The sequence below is a fragment of the Mauremys reevesii genome, linkage group 9 (genome assembly GCF_016161935.1).
Source record: "Mauremys reevesii isolate NIE-2019 linkage group 9, ASM1616193v1, whole genome shotgun sequence".
Taxonomy (NCBI): Eukaryota; Metazoa; Chordata; order Testudines; family Geoemydidae; genus Mauremys; species Mauremys reevesii.
The window spans coordinates 31,890,489-31,913,039 of record NC_052631.1 but is presented as its reverse complement, the minus strand read 5'-3'; the positions used below and the strand labels follow the sequence as shown (position 1 = coordinate 31,913,039).

The following is a 22,551-nucleotide window of genomic DNA, read 5'->3' as shown; positions in this document are numbered from 1 at the left end:
TGGTTTAGGTCCATGTGGGCCTGATTTTCAAAACTGCATATGTGCCTAATTTGTACTTCCAAAATGCCATGATTCTGTACGTAAATTGCATGGCAAAATACCCAGCTTCCATATGCTGTTGTGATAATTGCATACCACTTTAGGCATGTAACTTCATGTGTGCAGTTCTGAAAAACCCACCCTTAATATTTATATATTACTGCCAGTTAAACCAGTCAAATCCACACTGAAGAGAAATAAGTAGAACATCAACCTTTAGTAACAGGGATCACTAAAGGGTCTTCATAATCCATTCCCTTCTCTCCCCAACCTAAGTGTAAGGTAGTAGATATGAATTAGGTCTTTTCCAAAGTTAAGGAGGCAATGGCTCCATCTTCCTTAAAACTAGCTATATTTCTTCATAACATCTCTATGAGATTTTTCTGTTAAAAAAGTTCAGGTCGTATTTTTATTAGAAGATATACTTTTTGGTCTTAATAGACACATGCTAATTTCCTTCTTCGTTTTATCCATCTTTCATTTTGAACCGTGTCTTTTTGTTGTTCATTGTTTACAGGATTCAGGAAGTCAGTCTGCTTTCCTACAATTACCACTACGTTCGCATTTATTCCTGTCTTTTGTGAAACATCATCTGCATATGTCTACATTCATTATTGCTATTAGGGTCAAATGGAGCCTCTTCCAGACAGGTATCAATGCCTTCTTATTTGTAGTGAGAAGTCCTTGATGCAGCAAAGATGCCTCTTTTGGATGTTCATTTAACAGAGGAAATCCTTAAGATGGCTAATTGATCTTGCATTTCTGCTTTTTATATACTTTCTATGACTTAAGCCATTTCTATAATCATTAAAGCAGCTTTTAAGTTGTCACTGGAGACAGAACTTCCATATCTTGACTTAAAATAGTGTGTGTGCTTTACGCACAGTCAAACTTGTTAGGAAAAATAGGGGATTTATTGGTTCTGTTTTGAAATTAAAGACAGGAAAGATACTGTATACAAACCCAAATATATGCCTTTATATGTAATTATTGTTGTCTAGCTCCTGCCATATGGGAGATGGATGCTTAATATTCTAGCTGGAGTATTTTCCAGCCACTTTATGTTCTAGAGTTATGTAGTCAGTAAGTTTGTACTTTGTACAGTATTAGAAGGCTGGAGTGAGTTTCCACATTATACACTTTTATGGGGTGGGCACATGACGATAACTATGGGCCACTGGACTATGGTGGAGGAATTATAATGTACTGCTTGTGGGGTTTTATATTGGTGGGTGTTTTTTGTTGCTTTGCTGAGCAATTAAAGGAAGAGGGGAAACACAGGATATAAAACTTCTAATAAACCTCTAATTTTCCTTCAGATTTGAGAAAAATCAAACTTGCTTTTGGCAAGATTCTGAGAAGAATCCGTAAGTGGCATCACATCCCATTAAGCATTCTGAAACATTCTTCCAAACAGTCCTTATTTCTGAAGAAAATATCAAACACCTGTAATTTCAAGGTTTAAACCTGTTTTTAACAATATGAGTAAAAACAAGATTTTCAGGTGAAAGCTTCTTTTGGCTTAGGAGGATGTTTGAACTCTTCCTGGACTATTTTTCATTATTCAACTACTTTATAAATTACATTGGTAACAAATGAGAATGAACTTTATCTATACAGTTGATTTATAAATAGCAAGTGAACATTTAAGCAGTTTCGTTTAAGAGATGTAAGATACAGGAAGCAATTTGCTCTGTATTGGCTTTCAGCAAAGTGCTGGTAAGATTAATGTGCGGTTACTGTTCTTAAAATCATGTTGTACCATTAAAGAACATAATATATAATACATCTGAGAATGGCAAACCAATTCACAATAAGAAAATACACTGCCTTTAGAGATTATAGTTACAAAAATTACTTCTATTGTCAATTTCTGTCCATTTTCATTAAAATTGCTGTTTTCAGATAAGTAGTATGTATAGAACAATGAAGGCAACAAGGGCTACCGACATCTCTCTTTTGTTGAAGAGGAATCGTTTAGCTGTTGCTAGAAACTTAGTTTTTAATACTTTAATCTTTACCTTAAATAACAATGCATAATAGCTAATAGAATAGTGATCAAAATGATCAAAGAATGTACAGGCAATAACATTTTTTATATTCCATTGTTTTTAAATAGTCAACGGGCAACAGAATATTTTTCCACAAGTGATATTCCCGATCAGCTAAATTCATAGTATATTTCCAGTCCCTTGAATTACCAAGAGCTGAAGTAAGTAGATGCTCTCTTGTCCTAAGTGACATTTTCAGGATTCAAAAAGCTTGGACAGTAGTTTGCAGTGTAGGATAGAGGTTTGTTTGTTTGTTTTGGGGGCTGGGGCAAGGAGGATATTTTTAGGAATGTAATGGAGAATCACTTGTCTCTTAAACAAGTTCAGATTGTTTCCACTTCGCTATGTGTGAGGGAGACCAGGATTCTGTGGTGTTCTGGTTGTACACACAGATCATTATTTTTAGAACAGCAGCATTTCTTAGCCTGTTCTTCATCTAATCCAATTTCTGTTCTTTTAGAGGGAGCAGCATATGACAGCAGTGAACTTTGTGCACTGTATATGTGCAGCTTACAAGCATTTTGTTGTGTGTGTCGAAGGATGTGATGGTGCTCAACGATCAGAACTGAGTGATTATTAAACAACTCCGAACACCCCCTGCGCTTTTTCTGCTGTTACTCTCTTCTGACTTATGTTTCAGGGATGGCTTTGACTTTTGAGTGGCTTTTACATCTTGTAACAGCTTTTATTTTATTTTACATATGTTTTAATGTAATTTCCAGTACCCCAAAGCTCAGGGTGCAATGGGAAGAAGTCAAGGAGATTTTGTGTAACCCCCAGGGTCAGGGTGCCATGAACAGTGGATGTGTGTGGGATTTTGACCCCACCCGAAAGGGCAAAGTGCCATGGAGTGTGTGTGTGTATCTGTCTGTCCAAGGCACACTTGCAGAGGGTAAGGAGCCAGTAGACAGTGGGTGGGTGTGGAATTCTGGCACACTCCAATGGCCATGGGCAGTGGGTGGGGTGGGAATCCTGGCACATATAAGGGGCAGGAAAGGGTCTGTGCTGAGGGTCACCAGCCAAGCTGTGCCTATTCAGTGACGGCAGTGGGAAGGTTTTCCTGGGATGTCATCCCGCTGGCTATAGATAGCAACCCCAAAGCTCCTTAGAGAGAAACCTCTTACCAGTCACTTTCCACAAATGGTACATACACCTAAAGGTACTTAGTGAAAATCCTTGAGAGGTATTTAATGCTAAAGCAGCTAGTCTCCTCAGTGTCTCTCTGAAGCCCACACAAACACACGCAGGCAGGGAGAGGTGCAAGACAGCCCCAGGACCAGTGAGTGACTTTGCCCCAGCCAGGCTTTGCCACCCCAAGAGCTCATCAAGATGTGTGACATGGGGGGCCTGGACAACCTGATTGCCAACACAGCATACCTGCAGGCCAGGAAGAGCACAGAAGGAGACACCAGGGAGATGCAGAGGAGGCGCAAGAGCCTCTCACTGCCCAAGCCTGAGCAGTGCACAGAGGTCAGGCAGGCCCTCCTGGCTGAGTATGAGAGCATCTGTGAGCAGCAGCCCATTGGCAAAAGGTTCTTTAGGGATTTCTTAGAGACCGTGCCTGAATACCTGGTGGCCAAGGACTTCCTGGATGAGGTGTCCAACTGGGAGCTGGCAGAGGACAATGCCAAGAGTAGCATCATGCAGAGCTTGGTCACCAACTTCCTGAAGTCCGGCTCCAAGGGCTACCTAGCCTTCATGAGCTCAGACCTGGCCAGCAAGTGCCAGGCTGCCACTGAGAAGGACTATGAGAGTATCTTGCAGCTGGCCAAGGAGGAGACCAAGGCTTTCCTCCGAGAGAAACCCTTCCAGGACTTCCAGAGAACCTCCTCCTATGACAAGTTCCTGCAGTGGAAAGTCTTTGAGAGGCAGCCAGTGAATGAGAAGTACTTCTACGAGTTTCGAGTGCTGGGCAAAGGTGGCTTTGGAGAGGTAGGAGAAATACTATCAATCCCTTCCCTGGTCTAATGGGTGGGTATGGGCAATGCAGAGAAGAGCCTACAAGAGACTAGGCAGACATCAAAGACCTTGAAAAACTAACTTCCTCCTTGGCAAACCAGTGTGATGTAACCCCGTCTCCACTTTATTGCCCCAAAGCATCCACATGCTGGTCAGTAAAGGGAACTTCTGAAAACTCCATAGGATCCTCAAGAGTTTTGGACTAGGATAAGACAGCCTCCGCCACCCCCCGCAAGCAGAATAGACCAACTCCCTACTCCCACTGTATCCCCATCCAGTACTCTGTCAGGCTGATCACTAGCAGTGCCCTCTGAAAGGATGGCAAGAGATATCTTGCTTCCTTAAGCCCCATTCACCTCTGCTCTTTATTCACCTCCAGTCTGTATTTGTAAAGCCCTTTCCTTTCTCTTTCCATCTTGATCCTCTAGGTTTGTGCCATCCAGGTGAAAAATACTGGCAAGATGTATGCCTGCAAGAAACTGGATAAGAAGAGGCTGAAGAAGAAAGGTGGGGAGAAGATGGCTCTGCTGGAGAAGCAGATTCTAGAGAAAGTTAACTGTCCTTTCATAGTCACCCTGGCATATGCCTATGAGAGCAAGAGCCATCTGTGTCTTGTTATGAGCCTCATGAATGGAGGGGATCTTAAATACCATATCTACAATGTGGGAGAGAGGGGCTTGGAAATGAACAGGATCATCTTTTATTCAGCTCAGATCACCTGTGGGATTCTGCATCTCCACTCCATCAGAATCCTGTACAGGGACATGAAGCCAGAAAATGTTCTCCTAGATGATAATGGCAACTGCAGATTGTCTGATTTGGGCTTGGCAGTGCAAGTCAAAGAGGGGAAAACCATCACCCAGAGGGTGAGTGCGTGTTCATGATGCAGGGAAGGGAGGAAGGGGAGCCATTCTATTTCTAATGTATTATGAGAACAAGCCTTAATTCCTCAGGATTTGTTCTTCACTAAAGATCTTATGTGGTCATTTCATTCTAAGTGACAGGTGGTAAGAGGATTTGGTTAATTAACTCTTTGGTGCTATGTGCAGTTAACACAACTTGTCTCCTAACAGAAATAAAAGAACCAAACTGATCTGTTTTTTTTTTAAATTGGGATATGCACTTAACTCAAACTAGCCATTTGAGAGGCACTATACTTTTCATGGGCTACGTTGCCTCATCAAGGGTCTAACCAGGAGTGAATCATAAGTATAATCAGAGACAATCAAAGGTGTGATTCCTCCCCCAATCACCAACCATTATTTCAGAGGAATGGCATTTATCTCATTTCTTGTCTGTTTGGGGATTTTTGTTTGTTTGTTTATTTAATAGTATTATTGATGCTTCATTGTGCTAAGTATGCATGGTGCTGCACAATAAGTGAACTGTGTCAAACACACAAGTTCCTGCCCCATAGAGTTTGCAGTCTAAAGATCTGTGAAAGCTAGGTGAGAGTTTAAATAAAAGTGTGTATATCTGTAAGAGAAGGGTAATGGTTGGCTATTTTTTCTGCTTCAATTAGAATGTGCAGCACATTAAGCACTACCTATGGCAGTGGTTCCCAAATTGGGGTTCGTGAAATGTTACAGGGGGGTCTCAGGGAAAAATTCCCTAAGAGTGGACAGAGTTGTCCCTAGGGACCCTGGGCAGCATGGGGCCAGCAGCCCGGAGTGCCTGGACTTCCAAGAGCTAAGCAGATCAAAGCAAGCATGTCTATCCCACTGAGGAGATTTAAATTTCAAGACTTCTTATAAGTAATGGAAAGGGAGGTGGATATTTTTTGCTGTTTTTTAAATTAAATAGGCAGCTAGTACTGTTTTTAAAATTATTATGAAGAACAAGTTTAAGCTTTGTTGTAACGTGCCATGTTTGCCTGGACTGCTCAAGATCTGAATGCTTGTGTAGGAGGAACTCTTTGAGTTGGCTTCTTAAATACCTTCATGCTGTTTCACATCTGATACTCCTTGATGAAACATAGGAGCCTTGTCTTATAACAGGCTTATTCAAAGTCATACAAGCTACAAAAGTGAGATCTTGAAAGAGTGTTGCCGTTTTCATAATGTAATAAAAATATTGTAATGATAAATAATAATTAATAATAAATAGTGTGTAATACGCATGTCATAAAAAGAAATTTAATATTTCCAAGATCACTGCTTTTGTAACTTATACTCAGGTAAAGGAGAAAATCCCTTGAAATATTTATTTTTAGGAGGGGGTTCATGAGACTTGACATTTTAGTGAAAGGGGTTCACATGTTGTTAAAGTTTGGGAACCACTGACCTATGGTGATTACAAATTGATCCAGGTTTAAAGTGATAATGTCATGGTGGTTCACAAGAAAGGTGTACTGTATAATGTAGCACATTTGTCTCCTGCTGGCCAGAACACATAGACATTTATAATGAGTGAATGAATGTTCCATATATATATTATATTTTTGACAAAAGGGCGGTTATGAAGTTACTTCTAGAGATGCTACATCTGGAGCCTATAATTGTTTGCATTGTACTTACATGGTACTTGGGGGATTTAAAATTTCCACATCAAACTCCCAGTGAGTTGAATGTTGATACGCATAGTCTCAGTCAAGGGGAAATGGCCCTTTATCATTCTTCCTTCCCCCAATCTTGAAATAAACACATTTTTAATGTTTTGCTGTGTACAGATGAGATGAAATTTTTATTTTGAAGACCGACTTCCTTTTTCCGGTAATTAATATTTTTAATTGTCCATTGTTGAGTTTTCAGCCCAAGAAAAAAATACAAATCTGTTTTGTAGATAGAGGAAATCAAACATAATTAACATAAGAACATAAGGATGGCCATACTGGGTCAGACCAAAGGTCCATCTAGCCCAGTATCCTCTCTACCGACAGTGACCAATGCCAAGTGCCTCAGAGGGAATGAACCCAACAGGCAATGATCAAGTGATCTCTCTCCTGCCATCCATCTCCACCCTCTGACAAACAGAGGCTAGGGACACCCTTCCTTACCCATCCTGGCTAATATCCATTAACGGACTTAACCTCCATGAATTTATCCAGTTCTCTTTTAAACACTGTTATAGCCCTAGCCTTCACAACCTCCTCAGGCAAGGAGTTCCACAAGTTGACTGTCTGCTGTGTGAAGAACTTTCTTTTATTTGTTTTAAATCTGCTGCCCATTAATTTCATTTGGTGGCCCCTAGTTCTTATATTATGGGAACAAGTAAATAACTTTTCCTTGTTTACTTTCTCTGCATCACTCATGATTTTATATACCTCTATTATATCCCCCCTTAGTCTCCTCTTTTCCAAACTGAAAAGTCCTAGCCTCTTTAATCTCTCCTCGTATGGGACCCTCTCCAAACCCCTAATCATTTTAGTTGCCCTTCTCTGAACCTTTTCTAATGCTGGTATATCTTTTTTGAGATGAGGAGACCACATCTGCACGCAGTATTCAAGATGTGGGCATACCATGGATTTATATAAGGGCAATAAGATACTCTCGGTCTTATTTTCTATCCCCTTTTTAATGATTCCTAACATCCTGTTTGCTTTTTTGACTACCTCTGCACACTGCGTGGACGTCTTCAGAGAACTATCCACGATGACTCCAAGATCTTTTTCCTTATTCGTTGTAGCTAAATTAACCCCCATCATATTGTATGTATAGTTGCGGTTATTTCTTTCCAATGTGCATTACTTTACATTTATCCACATTAAATTTCATTTGCCATTTTGTTGCCCAATCACTTAGTTTTGTGAGATCTTTTTGAAGTTCTTCACAATCTGCTTTGGTCTTAACTATCTTGAGCAGTTTAGTATCATCTGCAAACTTTCCCACCTCACTTTTTACCCCTTTCTTCAGATCATTTATGAATAAGTCCTAGGACTGACCCTTGGGGGACACCACTTGTTACCCCTTTCCATTCTGAGAATTTACCATTTAGTCCTACCTTTGTTCCCTGTCTTTTAACCAGTTCTCAATCCATGAAAGGACCTTCCCTCTTATCCCATGACAACTTAATTTACGTAAAAGCCTTTGCTGAGGGACCTTGTCAAAGGCTTTCTGGAAATCTAAGTACACTATGTCCACTGGATCCCCCTTGTCCACATGTTTGTTGACCCCTTCAAAGAACTGTAATAGATTAGGAAGACACGATTTCCCTTTACAGAAACCATGTTGACTTTTGCCCAACAATTTATGTTCTTCTATGTGTCTGACAATTTTATTCTTTACTATTGTTTCAACTAATTTGCCCGGTACTGACGTTAGACTTACTGGTCTGTAATTGCTGGGATCACCTCTAGAGCCCTTTTAAAATATTGGCGTTACATTAGCTATCTCCAGTCATTGGGTACAGAAGCTGATTTAAAGGACAGGTTACAAACCATAATTAATAGTTCCGCAAATTCACATTTGAGTTCTTTCAGAACTCTTGGGTGAATGCCATCTGGTCCCGGTGACTTGTTACTGTTAAGTTTATCATTTAATTCCAAAATCTCCTCTAGTTACACCTCAATCTGTGACAATTCATCAGATTTGTCACCTACAAAAGCCGGCTCAGGTTTGAGAATCTCCCTAACATCCTCAGCCATGAAGACTGAAGCAAAGAATCCATTTAGTTTCTCCGCAATGACTTTATCATCTTTAAGCGCTCCTTTTGTATCTCAATCGTCCAGGGGCCCCACTGGTTGTTTAGCAGGCTTCCTGCTTCTGATGTAGTTAAAAAACATTTTGTTATTACCTTTTGAGTTTTTGGCTAGCTGTTCTTCAAACTCCTCCTTGGCTTTTCTTATTACATTTTTACACTTAATTAGGCAGTGTTTATGTTCCTTTTTATTTACCTCACTAGGATTTGACTTCCACTTTTTAAAAGATGCCTTTTTATCTCTCACTGCTTCTTTTACATGGTTGTTAAGCCACCGTGGCTCTTTTGTAATTCTTTTACTGTGTTTTTTAATTTGGAGTATACATTTAAGTTGGGCCTCTGTTATGGTGTCTTTGAAAAGTGTCCATGCAGCTTACAGGGATTTCACTCTAGTCACTGTACCTTTTAATTTCTGTTTAACTAACCCCCTCATTTTTGCATAATTCCCCTTTCTGAAATTAAATGCCACAGTGTTGGGCTGTTGAGGTGTTCTTCCCACCAGAGGGATGTTAAATGTTGTTATATTATGATCACTATTTCCAAGCGGTCCTGTTATAGTTACCTCTAGGACCAGCTCCTGCGCTCCACTCAGGACTAAATTGAGAGTTGCCTCTCCCCTTGTGGGTTCCCATACCAGCTGCTCCAAGAAGCAGTCATTTAAAGTATCGAGAAATTTTGTCTCTGCATTTCATCCTGAGGTGACATGTTCCCAGTCAATACGGGGATAATTGAAATCCCCCACTATTATTGAGTTCTTAATTTTGATAGCCTTTCTAATTTCCCTTAGCATTTCATCGTCACTATCACTGTGCTGGTCAGGTGGTCAATAATAATTAGTTTTGTTAGAATGTTAAATATGTATCATGAAGGTATTATTTCAGTGATGGTTAAGACAGATTTTATTTTTAAATGAGAATGTTGCTGACTATCTGTTCTTCTGAAGACCAGGCACTTAACATTATTTTTTGTTGTTAGCATTGTTTTCCTGACTGGTATGGATGTGGTTTTTTTGTTTTGGGTTCCCCCCCCCGCCCCCCCGCATAAGATAATGTTATTAAATTGTGCTATAGAGCAATGTTAGGTCTAGTCATGTTTTGTCTATCACAGTAGCAAAAACATGCAAAACCCTGGTTCCCAATGGTCAAGAGTTGTTATTAAAGCAACTGAGAGTAGAGAGGGACAATATATATTATATAATATATGCTTGTTTTGCTTTCAGTCTCTTTAATATCTATATTTAAAGAGATTGTTATGTGGAAAAGTAGCTTATATGTATCTATATAGTTTTTATTATAGGTGACTGGCAGCAACTCCAGTAGTTGAGGTTGTCTAAAACTTTCCATTTTTGCATGTTATATATGAGTGTATATTTGTGATGGTCTAATTTGATCCATAAACTGTATTTTACTATGAAAACAAAACATGCATAGGAGCTTTATTTTAGTCATCAGATTGCATTTGATAGTGGCCAGAAAAATCTGTTTGTCCCTGGTTTATTTAAGAAAAAGTTGAGGAAAGTCATTTTAAATTATAGGTTATAATTAGGGCTATCAATCGCATTTAACTCAAAAAAATTAATCGTGATTAATCGCAGTTTTAATCGCACAGTTAAACAATAGAATACCAATTGAAATTTATTAAATATTTTGGATGTTTTTCTACATTTTCATATATATTGTATTCTGTATTGTAATTGAAATCAAAGTGTATATTTTTTATTACAAATATTTGCACTGTCAAAATGATAAAAGAAATAGTATTTTTCAGTTCACCTCATACAAGCACTTTGTTGTGAAAGTGCAACTTACAAATGTAGATTTTTTTTGTTACATAGCTGCATTCAAAACCAAACCTATGTAAAACTTCAGGAGCTTACAAGTCCACTCAGTCCTACTTCTTGTTCAGCCAATCGCTAAAACAAACAAGTTTGTTTACATTTACAAGAGATAATGCTGCCCTCTTATTTACAATGTCCCTGAAAGCCTTATTTCTTCACTTTGTCAGTAAATGAAAATAAATCAATATGAACACAACCCCTTTTTTTCCCTAACAGGATTGTGCATAAAATGAGCCCTGTCCTTAAAGTTTACAATGTTTTGCCTAAAGCTGTATCATTCATAATCAACCTCCCTTTGTATATATATATAGAGAGAGAGAGAGAGACCTATCTCATAGAATTAGAAGGGACCCTGAAGGGTCATTGAGTCCAGCCCCCTGCCTTCACTAGCAGGACCAAGTACTGATTTTACCCCAGATTGCCAAGTGGCCCCCTCAAGGATTGAACTCACAACCCTGGATTTAGCAGGCCAATGCTCAAACGACTGAGCTACCCCCCCCCCTATTAAATCCAACAAGTTCCCTATTTTTCACTACTGTATCTGGCATCTATAATATCTAATGTTTGATATAATTTTTTTAATTCATTCACTCAATCACTGGGAAAAGGGAAAGTATTTCCAGCTGCACCAATAATACACTCCTATGAAAGGCTGCAGTATTTCTGAGTTTCCTCAGAATATTGAAGAAATCTAGCCATTAGACCTTGAGTTTTCTTTTCTCAGAACTCTTCTTTCTTTTGTAAAATATCCTTAATGTCTGGGGAATTCTTAAATAGTAATAACTCATAACTTTGGAGCCTTAGTTACTACAGTGTATACTATATATGTGGTGATAAAAGACTCCCCTAAACTTAACTTCGCAACCCATTTCAGAAGACATGGGACCTATCAATTTTTTATTGCCAGAATATTTGGAAGTTCTGCATAACTCCCTCACAGTTTCATGAGTCATGAATAATATATTCATCCCAAACTCAAGGCAATAAAAACTTCATAGCATCTGATATATAAATAGACTCCCACCCACACATCAACATCAACATATTAAGTCAGTGGTTCCAAACTTGTTCTGCCGCTTGTGCAGGGAGAGCCCCTGGCGGGCCGGGCTGGTTTGTTTACCTGCCGCATCTGCAGGTTCGGCCAATCATGGCTCCCAGTGGCCGCGGTTCCCTGCTGCAGGCCAATGTGAGCTGCTGGAAGTGGCACAGGCTGAGATGCGGCAGGTAAACAAACCGGCCCGACCCACCAGGAGCTTTCCCTGCACAAGCAGTGGAACAAGTTTGGGAACCACTGTATTAGGTTGTTCGCATGAAAGTAGTGGCATTCTACTTAAGGAAGCACTTCCATTGTAAGTCCCTGTTTTAGGCACTTGCGACTCTTCAGTGAAATTACCCTATAATTGCTCATGTACTTTTTCCAACCCAAAGGTGATTTTGTTTGTATGTATGGAATGGTTTGTTGAAGCTCATTTGGTCATTTTTGTATGATCAGTGAATTAAGTAATCCTTCCTGCCAGGATATATAAGGAGTTACATTACCCACACGTCCTTAGTTTCCTCCATTTCCTCTGGCTCTCCTTGCTAGCTTGTCATTCATATTTTCTTGCCTCTACTTAAAGACAGTTGTAAATAATGAAAATAGCTAATATTAGTTTTAACGGTTAGATAGTTTAGATAACTTTAGTCCTATGAAGGAAATACTCTGTTTTTTCTGAGATGCTTGGTGGTTCCTGGATTCAGATCCTTATGATTAGGATGGTAGAATCCATAAAAATGACCAGGTTTGAAGAATGCCCATTTTAGAAATAGAGAAGTAAAGAGTGATTTAAAATAGCATATAGTACATAAGCACGGCATTAAATTTCCTTATTGAAACAAGCATGCACTGAAAGCTGGTCTTCAGGATATACCTATGCCTATTGCCTAGGCATTCTTTTATCTAGAAATGCATACATGTGAGCTTACTCAGGTTGAATATATGGTGTGTAAAGCAGGGTTGTGTTACATTTATTTTAAAATTACCGCCCTTTCATTTCTAGTGTCCTCTTTATCTCATATAATAGGAATGGGCAACAAGGAGGAACTGACTGGTTTTCTTTATGCTCTTGTGAAGGGACATGCCCTCACTCTAGCTTTGAGGAGACCAACAAACTCTTCTGGGCCTGTTCAGTCCTAATGAGGCACACCTGCAAGGCTAGATCACTCTGGAGTGGGAGGCAGTTAAAAAGGGTAAGCCTGTCACAGGAAGGGTTGGTGAACAGGAAGAAGGCTGTTCCACCTCAGATTGCTGGCAACAGAGACAGGTCAGCTGAGAAGATCAGTCACAGGCTGCACCTTTCCCGAAGTTGCCCTGACTGGCAGCAATGTATATACCCCAAGTGGAGGGGCAGAAGGTAGGCCCCAGTAAGAGGCAACAGACTAATAGACCAAGCTCATAGAGCTGAATCCCAAAAGACTGTCTCAGAGACAGGCCACCTTTGCCTTTATTTGTTTTCACCCAGATTCTTCTCTGGGATTCAAAAAAGAACTAGATAAGTTCATTGAGGCTAGTCCATCAATGGCTATTAGTCAGGATGGTCAGAGATGCAACCCCAGGCTCTGGTGTCTCTAGCCTCTGATTGCCAGAAGCTGGGATGACAGGGGATGGATCATTTGATGATTGCCTGTTCTGTTCATTCCTTCTGAAGCACTTGTCATTGGCCACTGCTGGAAGACAGGATACTAGACTAGATGGACCATTCGTCTGACCTAGTATGACCATTCTTATGCTCCCTTTCCTGTGTGTTTGACTCCTAGAACCCCTCATATGCTATGAAATATGGGAGGAAAGAGTGTGAATGATGGATAGTAATGCCTGGGGGGTCAAGGGAGCCTCTGGCACCCATAGCCCTTCATAATTATAAAGCAGTCAAGATCTTAATGAAGACACCTCTAAATCAACATCTTTGCAGGCTAAATATTAGTCCTTTTCGACACAGTGAATTTGCCCCAGTTACAGCTATCACTCGCTAGCTACCAGTGTAGCTTCACTCCTGCAAATCTCTAGGCTTTATCTGTACTGGGAAAAATGCATTGTGTTAGATGATAGGTTAGTCTTTTAACAAAGACAGTGTTAAACACAATTTTGCTCTACATGTGAACAAGAAGAGTCATGATTAAAAACATGCTTCATTGGAAACAACATAGTTTTATAATGATGCTCACTCAATAATACAGTAACACATTGTTAAATTGAAAGATCTCTGACTATATTCCTGTGTAATGTCTCTTTAAACTATATCTAACTGTTGTAATGATTGTTTTGTTTCTGATATTTATATATGGCAAAGATTTATAAGCTTGTTAAAACTTATTAAATAAATAATTTTAAAAAACAACTGTTTATAATTAACTTTAGCATAGACTTTTGCATATGAGGCAAACTCCATCTTCTTGATGGAACACTGTGGGAGCATCTTCACAAAGCAGTCCTTACATAACTTTCCTTTCCTCGTCTTCCTCCTACTGGACTGGACGAGCTGGGCTAGGGTTTCCACAGCAGTTGTAACTCGGCCACGTTGCACATATGTACTTCTTATATTGTTGCATATGGAGCCCAGTCTTGCTGGTCTTATTTATATGTGTAATAATGCTGAATTAATTGGTGTAAGAAAGGTGAGCAGGATTTTGCTTGTGGTGTTAACGTCAGTTCCTTAAGATATGCAGTGTGCCCAATCTTAGGGGGCCAGATCATGTTCCATTGAAGTCAGTGGAATTTTGCCATTGATTTCAGTGGGAGCAGGCTTGGGCCATACTGAGTGTGGTTGTTGTGGTAAGTCAGGTATTTTACAAGTTAACATTAATGTAGCTTTTAGTGCAGGTAACAGTGTGTGCACAATGTAGGACACCCCACCTTTACCCTACAATGGGCTCAAGGCATAACCTGGTTAATTTAGGCACCCCATCCTTTCCCATCCTGGGCTTGGGGCATAAGGCACCCACCCTGACCTGTCCTTGGCTCAGGATGAACCCTGGTCAATGTAAGTACCCACCGTTACCTGTCCTACGCTCGGGGAATAGCCTTCTGTGGGTTTGTAGGCCAAGGTCTTTCTGCTGTTAAGAAGCATTTCTTCCCTAATAGCACCAACAGTGACCAAAGAAACAGACAAATCTTAAGATGTGGAAAGAAAATTTTGCAAGATAACACGCTGTACTTGTGCCTTCAGTCAGAAAGGATCCCTACCTATTTGGCAGAATGACCACCTGAGAGCAACAAGAGAGAAAGGAAATGAAGAAAGGGGACCAGGATGGTTGGGGCTAATTGCAGAGCCCACCCTCCTTGCTAAATGGGTAATGGGACAAGGCCCACGCTCATGGGAAGGGATGGTTCTGCGAAGAAAGCAGGATCAGGTCCAGACAAGCAGGGACCATGCAGTCTGCAGGCAACAACACATGCAAGCCAGAGAGAGAGAGAGAGGTTAAATGCTACACTGATAACTGTGAGCAATAAAGTTATGCAAACACTTCAAGGGATTCTATTGACATTATAGTAATCATAAAAGCAAAGCCCCTTAAGATGTGTATATAGGCTTCTTAACAGTTTTCCTGTGCTGTGTTTTATATATTTGAAGGACATCATAATATTTGAATAGGAAAAACATGTTTTGCTTAAAATCATATTCAAAATGTCCCTTTGCCCTCCTGTATGTTTGTTTTTTGTAAGATTAGGTTTCTTAGGAAAACAAAAGAAAAGCTATTTAGATGTTCCTGAAACTTGCGGTTTCATTTCAAGACAGCTAAGAACTGGTGGGTAGGGGGTCACAATTCTGAAATGAAAAATAACTTAGCCAGTTCTGATACTGCTGATCTTTGTTCATTAGCACTCACCAATCCTGTTGGTTAAGATTCTGCAGAAGTTACTCTTCCTTTGTGCTTTTAAAGTGACAGCTCAGCATTTGTTCAGAATTAGCAACAAAGTGATTATTTTATATATTACTACTATTTAATATTTTCAAAACCTGCACTGATTTCATCATAGCTCTCTGATACATTGAGTTTACTCTTTTTCACTAGTAGGATTTTGCTATTTTTTTTAAAAATGGATCCTGCTAGATGGTATAAAGCACTAGTTCTCAACCTGTTGTTTGCGGACCCCTGGGGGTCTGCAACCTATGTCTAAGGGGTCCACAAAAGGTTGTCGTTACCATAGAACAGTAGTTTTTAACCTGTGATCCATGGGCCCCTGGGGATCTGCAGACTAAGTGTGAGATTTCCAAAGGGGTCCGCACATGCATTAAAAATTTGTTAGGGTTCCGCAAATGAAAAAAGGTTGAGAACCACTGTTATAAAGCATCTGTTAGTGATAGTATAATAGTGTAATACTTTGTCTCTTTATCCATGAATCTCACAGCACTTTACCAGGACTTGATCCTTAGAGGTATCAATGTCATGCTGAGCAGAGTGGGGGAAGCAAAGGTGAATCTGTCCAGCCTTCTGCCTCCCTCCATTCTGGGCCTGGCTGAAGAGCTCTTTTACTGGCCAGAGATCATCAGCATGCTGAGTACTTTAGCCACTTTCTTTCTAATTTCTGACCCACATCCTACACAGTGGAGGAGAGCAGGTGATCACCAGGAGGTTTCTTTAATGTCAAGGGAACCCCTGGGCCCCTTTAGGCCAGCTTTAAGTGCCCCTTGCACGACTGGAGTAGCACAAAGGGACTTCGTTTGGCATTAAAGGCTCGATCCTGCACAGCCCAACCTAACATAATTACTAAACACTCATAATTGCTAAACAGTAAAAATAAGAGATAATATTCCTTACCTAGAGCATAGGACTGTTATGAGGATTAATTAGTGAACATTTATGAAGCTGTTGGAAGATGAAAAACACCATATAAATACTATTATTAATTTTAATCTCTTTGTTGTTTGAAGCACATTAGCTATTATGGAAACCATGAGGCATAAGTATATTGGAGTGATGTCTTCAAGTACCATATAGCCATTTATATAATGGTTTGAAATTCATATAATTATTTGTGAAATATAGGAACCTATCTGACAGCTTTGTTGATCAATATGGTATGAATGCACAGCATACATTTTGTGTGTATTTACTGCATATTGTCAGAAACATGCATGTGGCAGGGAAAGGGTTATATGGCCTATAATACTTGGCCAATTGTATTTTTCTTTGAAATGTTGATTTGGCTGCCTTTGGCTGAATGAGGTTTACATGATACTTTTGTGAGCAATCCATAAGCTGTGGTACTGTAGATGTAGGCTACTCACAAAATCAAAGTACCCTTGATCACATTGTGAACAGTCCCTTTGTTTTCAGAGTAAGATTCCACTCAGTGTGATTAAGGGTATCAAAATCTGGCCAAAAATGACTGAAAAAAAAGTCATCCTCCTCCTCCTTCCCAAACACATTAATAATATGTTGTCAAAATACAAAACTAGGCACAGACTCTACAGCAGGGGTGGCCAACCTGTGGCTCCAGAGCAATATGCGACTCTTCAGAAGTTAATATGCGGCTCCTTGTATAGGGGCTGGAGCTACAGGCAACAACGTTCCAATCGGCCAGAGGGTGTTCACTGCTCAACCCCTTGCTCTGCCACAGGTCCTGCCCCCACTCCACCCCTTCCCACCCCCTCCCTTGAGCCTGCCGTGCCCTCGCTCCTCCTTCCTGCACGCCTCCTGCATGCCACGAAACAGCTGATCAGGAGGTGCAGGGAGGGAGGGGGAGTCTCTGATCAGCAGGGCTGCCAGTGGGCGGGAGGTACTGGGAGCAGGGGGGTGGGAGCTAATGGGGAGCTGCTGGCATATTACTGTGGCTCTTTGGCAATGTAAATTGGTAAATTCTGGCTCCTTCTCAGGCTCAGGTTGGCCACCCCTGCTCTACAGCCACAGGAGCAGGTGAAGTCTGGGCTTGTACCCATGTATGTGTTGGCTGAATTTGGCTCTTTATTTAGAGTGACTTTAACCTAATTGTATCTCTAGCATGAGTCCTGATGCTAAGTGGTACCAATAAGATGCAAGCACCCTCAAATCCCACAGATTTTAGTGGCAGTTAAGGGTGCTGAGCACCATAAAAGATGTGGCTGCTAATATTTCCTGCTACGCTACTGAGAGAAGTAAACAGAGAAGGAAAACACCTGCACAGATTGTAATATTTGTTTGATGACTTCTGCTGAATAAGTCGCCCACTCATAGTGCTATTAAAAGCTCTAATACTATTTTTGCATTAATTTCCAGAGGATCTCCTTAAGTATCTGTAGAGTAGACTGAAATTCTTCTCTTGCACTAATAATACTTATATGGTATTCAACAACCATTAAGTAATTAATTCTCAAAACACCCCTCTTTAGTAAGGAAGTAATATTATCCCTATGTTATGAATGGAGTTGCTGAGGCAGAGAAGGTAAAGGACTTGCTCAAAGTTCCAAAGGAAGACCATGCCAGAGCTTGGATAAAAACTGCTATTGGAAACAGCTACTGCTATTTTTAGTAAGCTAGCTTGAGCTGAGCTAGCACAAGTCTGTCTCCCCACTCTGGGAATCATGTCTCTCTACTGCATTGTAGACAAACCCTAGGAAGTCCTTGTATTTGCTAAGCAGTAATTGCAGCTGTGCTAAATTCTTTTGGGTTCTGTAAGTCTTTTTATAGGATACAAACAAGGAATGTTTTCATTTGTTACAGAAACCTAATTTTATCTTGGCTTTAAAAATAATCACCCCATTTATTTAAGCAATCAAGTGGATTATTGCTGTAATGTGAATATTTGCCAAGATAACAGGATGATGGGAAACTGAAGTTCTGTATCACCAGTTTAAGTTTTTCTCCATTCCTCCTCACAGTCCCTTGCTCTGGGAAAAAAATAAAACATTCAAATTACCATTATTAAATAAATGGCAAAGAAAGATCAGCTATTCTCCTCCCCTCTCTGGGGCCCAGGAACTCATATGCAGAAAAAATATCTTGAAATTTAGAGCTATCAACAGCTTCCTGTGGTCTAATGCTACATTCCTCCAACGTCTGGTAAGGTCACTGCTGAAGGAGCAGAAGAACAGCTGGGAAAGAGAACAAAGCAGTCAGTGGCACCCCTTGGAGGAAAGAAGAACTGAGCCCCAGGAAAGAGCTGATAGAGCTAAACTCAGCTTGGTTTTCCCCCCCATTCAACAGTTCTTGTGCCATGGCAAACAAAAGATAGATGTTCTGATTTGCTTTGCTGTTTGGTTTATGATGTTGACTGAATTTGTTTAATACAGATCTATGGGGAAAGGTAGAGAGAGAGAAATCCCATTTTTTTCACCTCTGTTTGCCAGTTCCTGTGCTGATGGAAACTGCAGAGTTATATTGTGTTTCTTCCCCTACCCTATTTGCTAGGAGCCCAGATGCCACAGTGTTTTACCCAGGGCATTACTAGTACTTTACCTTTTTCAGGACAGTATGGTCAGTGTATAAGCATTTACATTTTAAGCCCAGTCCTGCTGAAAGCCCTCACAATGTGCTAAGCTCCTTTGGTTCCAGTGTGACTTGAGTGCATGTGATGACTCCCAGAGTTAAGTCTTGTGTTATGAGAACACATTAAAAAATAAGGGGCCTTTTTAAAAATACACAAAATAAAATTTCAAAAAGGAGTTTTCTCTCTTCAGCGTGCTCCTTACATCAATTCAACTATGTCTTGTTGTCAATCCGTTCTCAAAATACATATTGCCTTTAATTGAAATTCCTTGTGTGTCTGGTGGCTGGATTTGCCCTTTTGGTATCAATTCTAGAGCCACATTTTACCCTGGTATTTATGTATGGGGTTTCTATCAATGTGATTCATATGTCTGACAGCAGAATTTGGTCATTGACTTTGATTTTATATTTCTGGCTGTTCCTCTTTGAATAAAAAAAAGACAGAAATTGCCTTAAAAGTCCCACTTAAAATAATAACATTAAAATTCACTTTAATGCAAGCATTTGAACAAAGTAGAAAAAATAAAGCATCTTACTCACCCTCTACAATTCAGATAAAAGTTTTCCATGACAGAGATGAATGGAAGCACAGAATGGTTGGCATTGGACTCTAGCTGCATGACAGAAGAACTACAGGCAGAGAAAGAGGCACATGGACTGCCTGGATTTTGCCTCTTCCAAAAAACTGTGGCGACACCATATGCTGTGGGTCCTCCATTATTATTTTTTTTATGAACGTGCCTAATGGGACATGCCTTGCTGATGCAGGGGTTGGTCTGGGCTTCCTGACTAGACAATGGCCCATATGCTCTTAGCAGGAATTCTGTGGCACAAAAGAGAGGGCAAGTCTCAGGCAAGACTGGAGCATATTAACAGTGTTTTGGCAATACAGTAATGTGACTCTTTGAGGTTGCATTTACTACACCTGTTTCCAGTCACACACTAGAATTTGTCCTAATATTGATAAATCTTTAGCTACAAATACTTTTCCAATTAATAAAAATCTCTTTAAATCTGTTTGCAATTTGTACCAAGTGAAAAAAATAAAGTCTGCAAGTCATTATAGAAACAACGACTTCTGAGGAATTTTTAACTTCTGAAAAACAGCAGTAGTAAACGTAAGAGCACAAATAATATCTGTATTGGGAGATATCCTCATTAGTTTAACTGAGTCAAATATTCCACAGTGAACCAGGATCAAAATCTCAATGTTGGAAAATTGAACCGCCTTCAGTAATGTGCACTTACCACCTCCATTCCCTTCTTCCAGCGCATTTTAATTTCCTTGCTTCCCATCCTGTTCTCACTTTTATATTGTTAAGTCAATGTAAGATACCTTCCTGTTTTCTTTGACCTAGACGGGAGCAAGATAAATGGCTTTCTCTGGCTCCTGCTTTGGAGATCAGCGGATATATTCTCAACTTAAATCACTATCTTTTAGCCACCCAAATCCCATTACAATTACAAAGAGTTGTGCAGTTAAAAACTCAGTGTCTCAAGATGAGAATATGCTTCGATATACCTTTGCTATGCTGGGGGAAAGAGTCCTGAGTCATTTTGGCCTCAGTCTTTTGTGCTGCTGCAAGAGGTTTACTGTGCTAGTTATGTCATTTTTTAATTGTCACCTTTTGACATGTACTGATTTGTACATATAAGAGTAAAGACTGTGAAAATTGCTGGTTTCCTCCAATCCAATCCTATCCCAAGAAATATAGCTAAATCTTCACTTGAAAGATGTTTGCTCTACCAGTTCAGGGCATTGAATTGTTCTGGTCAGTGTGTTTCCTGACAACATCCTGCATCTTCTTATTTCAGCACATCCCTTCCTGTTTTCCTTATTTACTGCTCACTTGTTTACATAGTTGAGTGCTTGTGGTTTTCCAGCCCTTTCTCGTCAATACAAACTTTTTGCACAGACATTTAGCTATATAGGAGAAGACAGAGAAATCTAAATTCCATGTGTCCCTCTGCTTGCCAGTTCCTGTGCTGATTGAAATTGTAGTGAGATTTACTCTGTTTCTTCCTCCCCCGGTTTCTTAGGCATATGGGTCAGTGTCTACATATCAAACAATAGGATTGCCATTTGTAATATATATATTCCACCAGAGAATGGTCAAATCTGAATCCCTTTGAATTTCAGGGGGTGGGAAGCTGGATTTGAACTCTGACATTTTAACTTATTCCTTTATTTTGGATTCTGGGCCAGGTCTAGAACTAGAACCTGGGTTCTTTTCAATTTGGGTTCAAATTCTGCTGAAATTTTGTGAGAAGCGGCTCTCAAGATTTTGGATGCAATGGTGGAAACCTCATGAGAATAGCAGATCATGCAAGACTTCCCTCACTTTGAGCTGAATTTTCATAACAGCAAACAGAATTACAGTTCCATTACATTAGAACCTCAGACTCTACCCCTGATTCAACCTTTAATCCAAATCCTGATCTCTCACCTAATCTGACCCCAACCATCACCTGGCTGATCCATCCCTAATTTTCACTGAAACAATGATGCACCTATTGGACCCTGACAGTTCTATGAGTAGGACTGGAGCTCCCCTTGCTTTGCCTGAGCTCTAGGAGCATGAGTGCCACATCAGTCAAAGCCACCTCCTATATTGCATGACTAACACAGTTATGCCATGTATGCGTATCAAATAGGCTAAAGGCACCTGGCAACCACCCCTTCCAGCAGCCGTGCTGGGGAAGGGAAAAGAGAGGGGTGAAAGAGAGAAGGTATTGCTTATTGGAGCCGCAGTGACCCACATTGGTGATCAAGGAATGACATTCTGACAGTGCTGTGTCATGTGTGTCTTGATATTGTTCAGCATGTGATGAGGCTGAATTCCAGCACAGCAATGTCTTAACAGAAACACAATGCCAGGATGTAACACTGTGATTATTGTGTTGCTCTCTGTGACTCCATTTGATGATGAAGTGGCTCACCAGTTCTTCAGGGTATCACTCACTAAATCAACTTCACCTCTGGCCTAATCAAACTGAGAATGCTGATTGCCTCCCACTAAAAAACAAGACAAGGAAAAAGTACCTCAGAGGCTATGCATAGTTCCTACCCCTTGTGGGTCTGTAGACATGCAGATAGCCACACCATTTATGCTTTCTGATCACGTAGCTGCCCATCATTCACAGGAACTCCAGTTCTACCCTCACATTAGGGCATTTGTGTAAAAATCAGCCTCTCTGTACTTCTCCCTGGTCCCTCATCTTTCCTCCAGATAGCATGACTCTGGGTTTCTGGTCCACAGTTACACAATGCCCCCTTTCTGAATGGAGGAGTAGCCATGAATAAGATTTTAACTCTCCCTGGGGCAGAATCAAATTCCAGTGGGAAAATCCAACACAAATAGTGCAGATTGCCTAAGGGGAAATGTCAGACTGAGAGCTCCATCCACCCCATATAACTCTACAAAGCAGAGTAATTTCTGTGGACTTGGTGAGTCAACAAGAGAGACAGTGCCACTTTGGCTCCATTCTTCCTTTCTGTGCTTACTGGCCAGATAGTTGTGCTCTCATCTCCCTGCTGCCTGTCAGCAAAGGGGATGATTTGGCTCCATGTCTCTAAATAAGAAT

The 22,551-nt window shown here is 40.3% G+C and overlaps 2 protein-coding genes across 2 annotated transcripts in view; both read left to right on the top strand.

Annotated features, from left to right (window-relative positions):
• The window catches only part of LOC120372624, a 48,567-nt gene extending 45,890 nt beyond the window's left edge, over positions 1 to 2,677 (top strand). Inside the window, exons 11-12 of the mRNA XM_039489882.1 lie at positions 557 to 689; positions 1,359 to 2,677. Coding sequence (XP_039345816.1) covers positions 557 to 689; positions 1,359 to 1,504 — 279 coding nt within the window. The 3' untranslated portion in view covers positions 1,505 to 2,677. The remainder of the gene's footprint in view (positions 1 to 556; positions 690 to 1,358) is intronic.
• Positions 2,678 to 3,204: 527 nt separating this feature from the next.
• Positions 3,205 to 22,551, top strand: part of GRK7 (G protein-coupled receptor kinase 7) — a 28,355-nt gene continuing 9,008 nt past the window's right edge. Inside the window, exons 1-2 of the mRNA XM_039489967.1 lie at positions 3,205 to 4,022; positions 4,478 to 4,915. Coding sequence (XP_039345901.1) covers positions 3,420 to 4,022; positions 4,478 to 4,915 — 1,041 coding nt within the window. The 5' untranslated portion in view covers positions 3,205 to 3,419. The remainder of the gene's footprint in view (positions 4,023 to 4,477; positions 4,916 to 22,551) is intronic.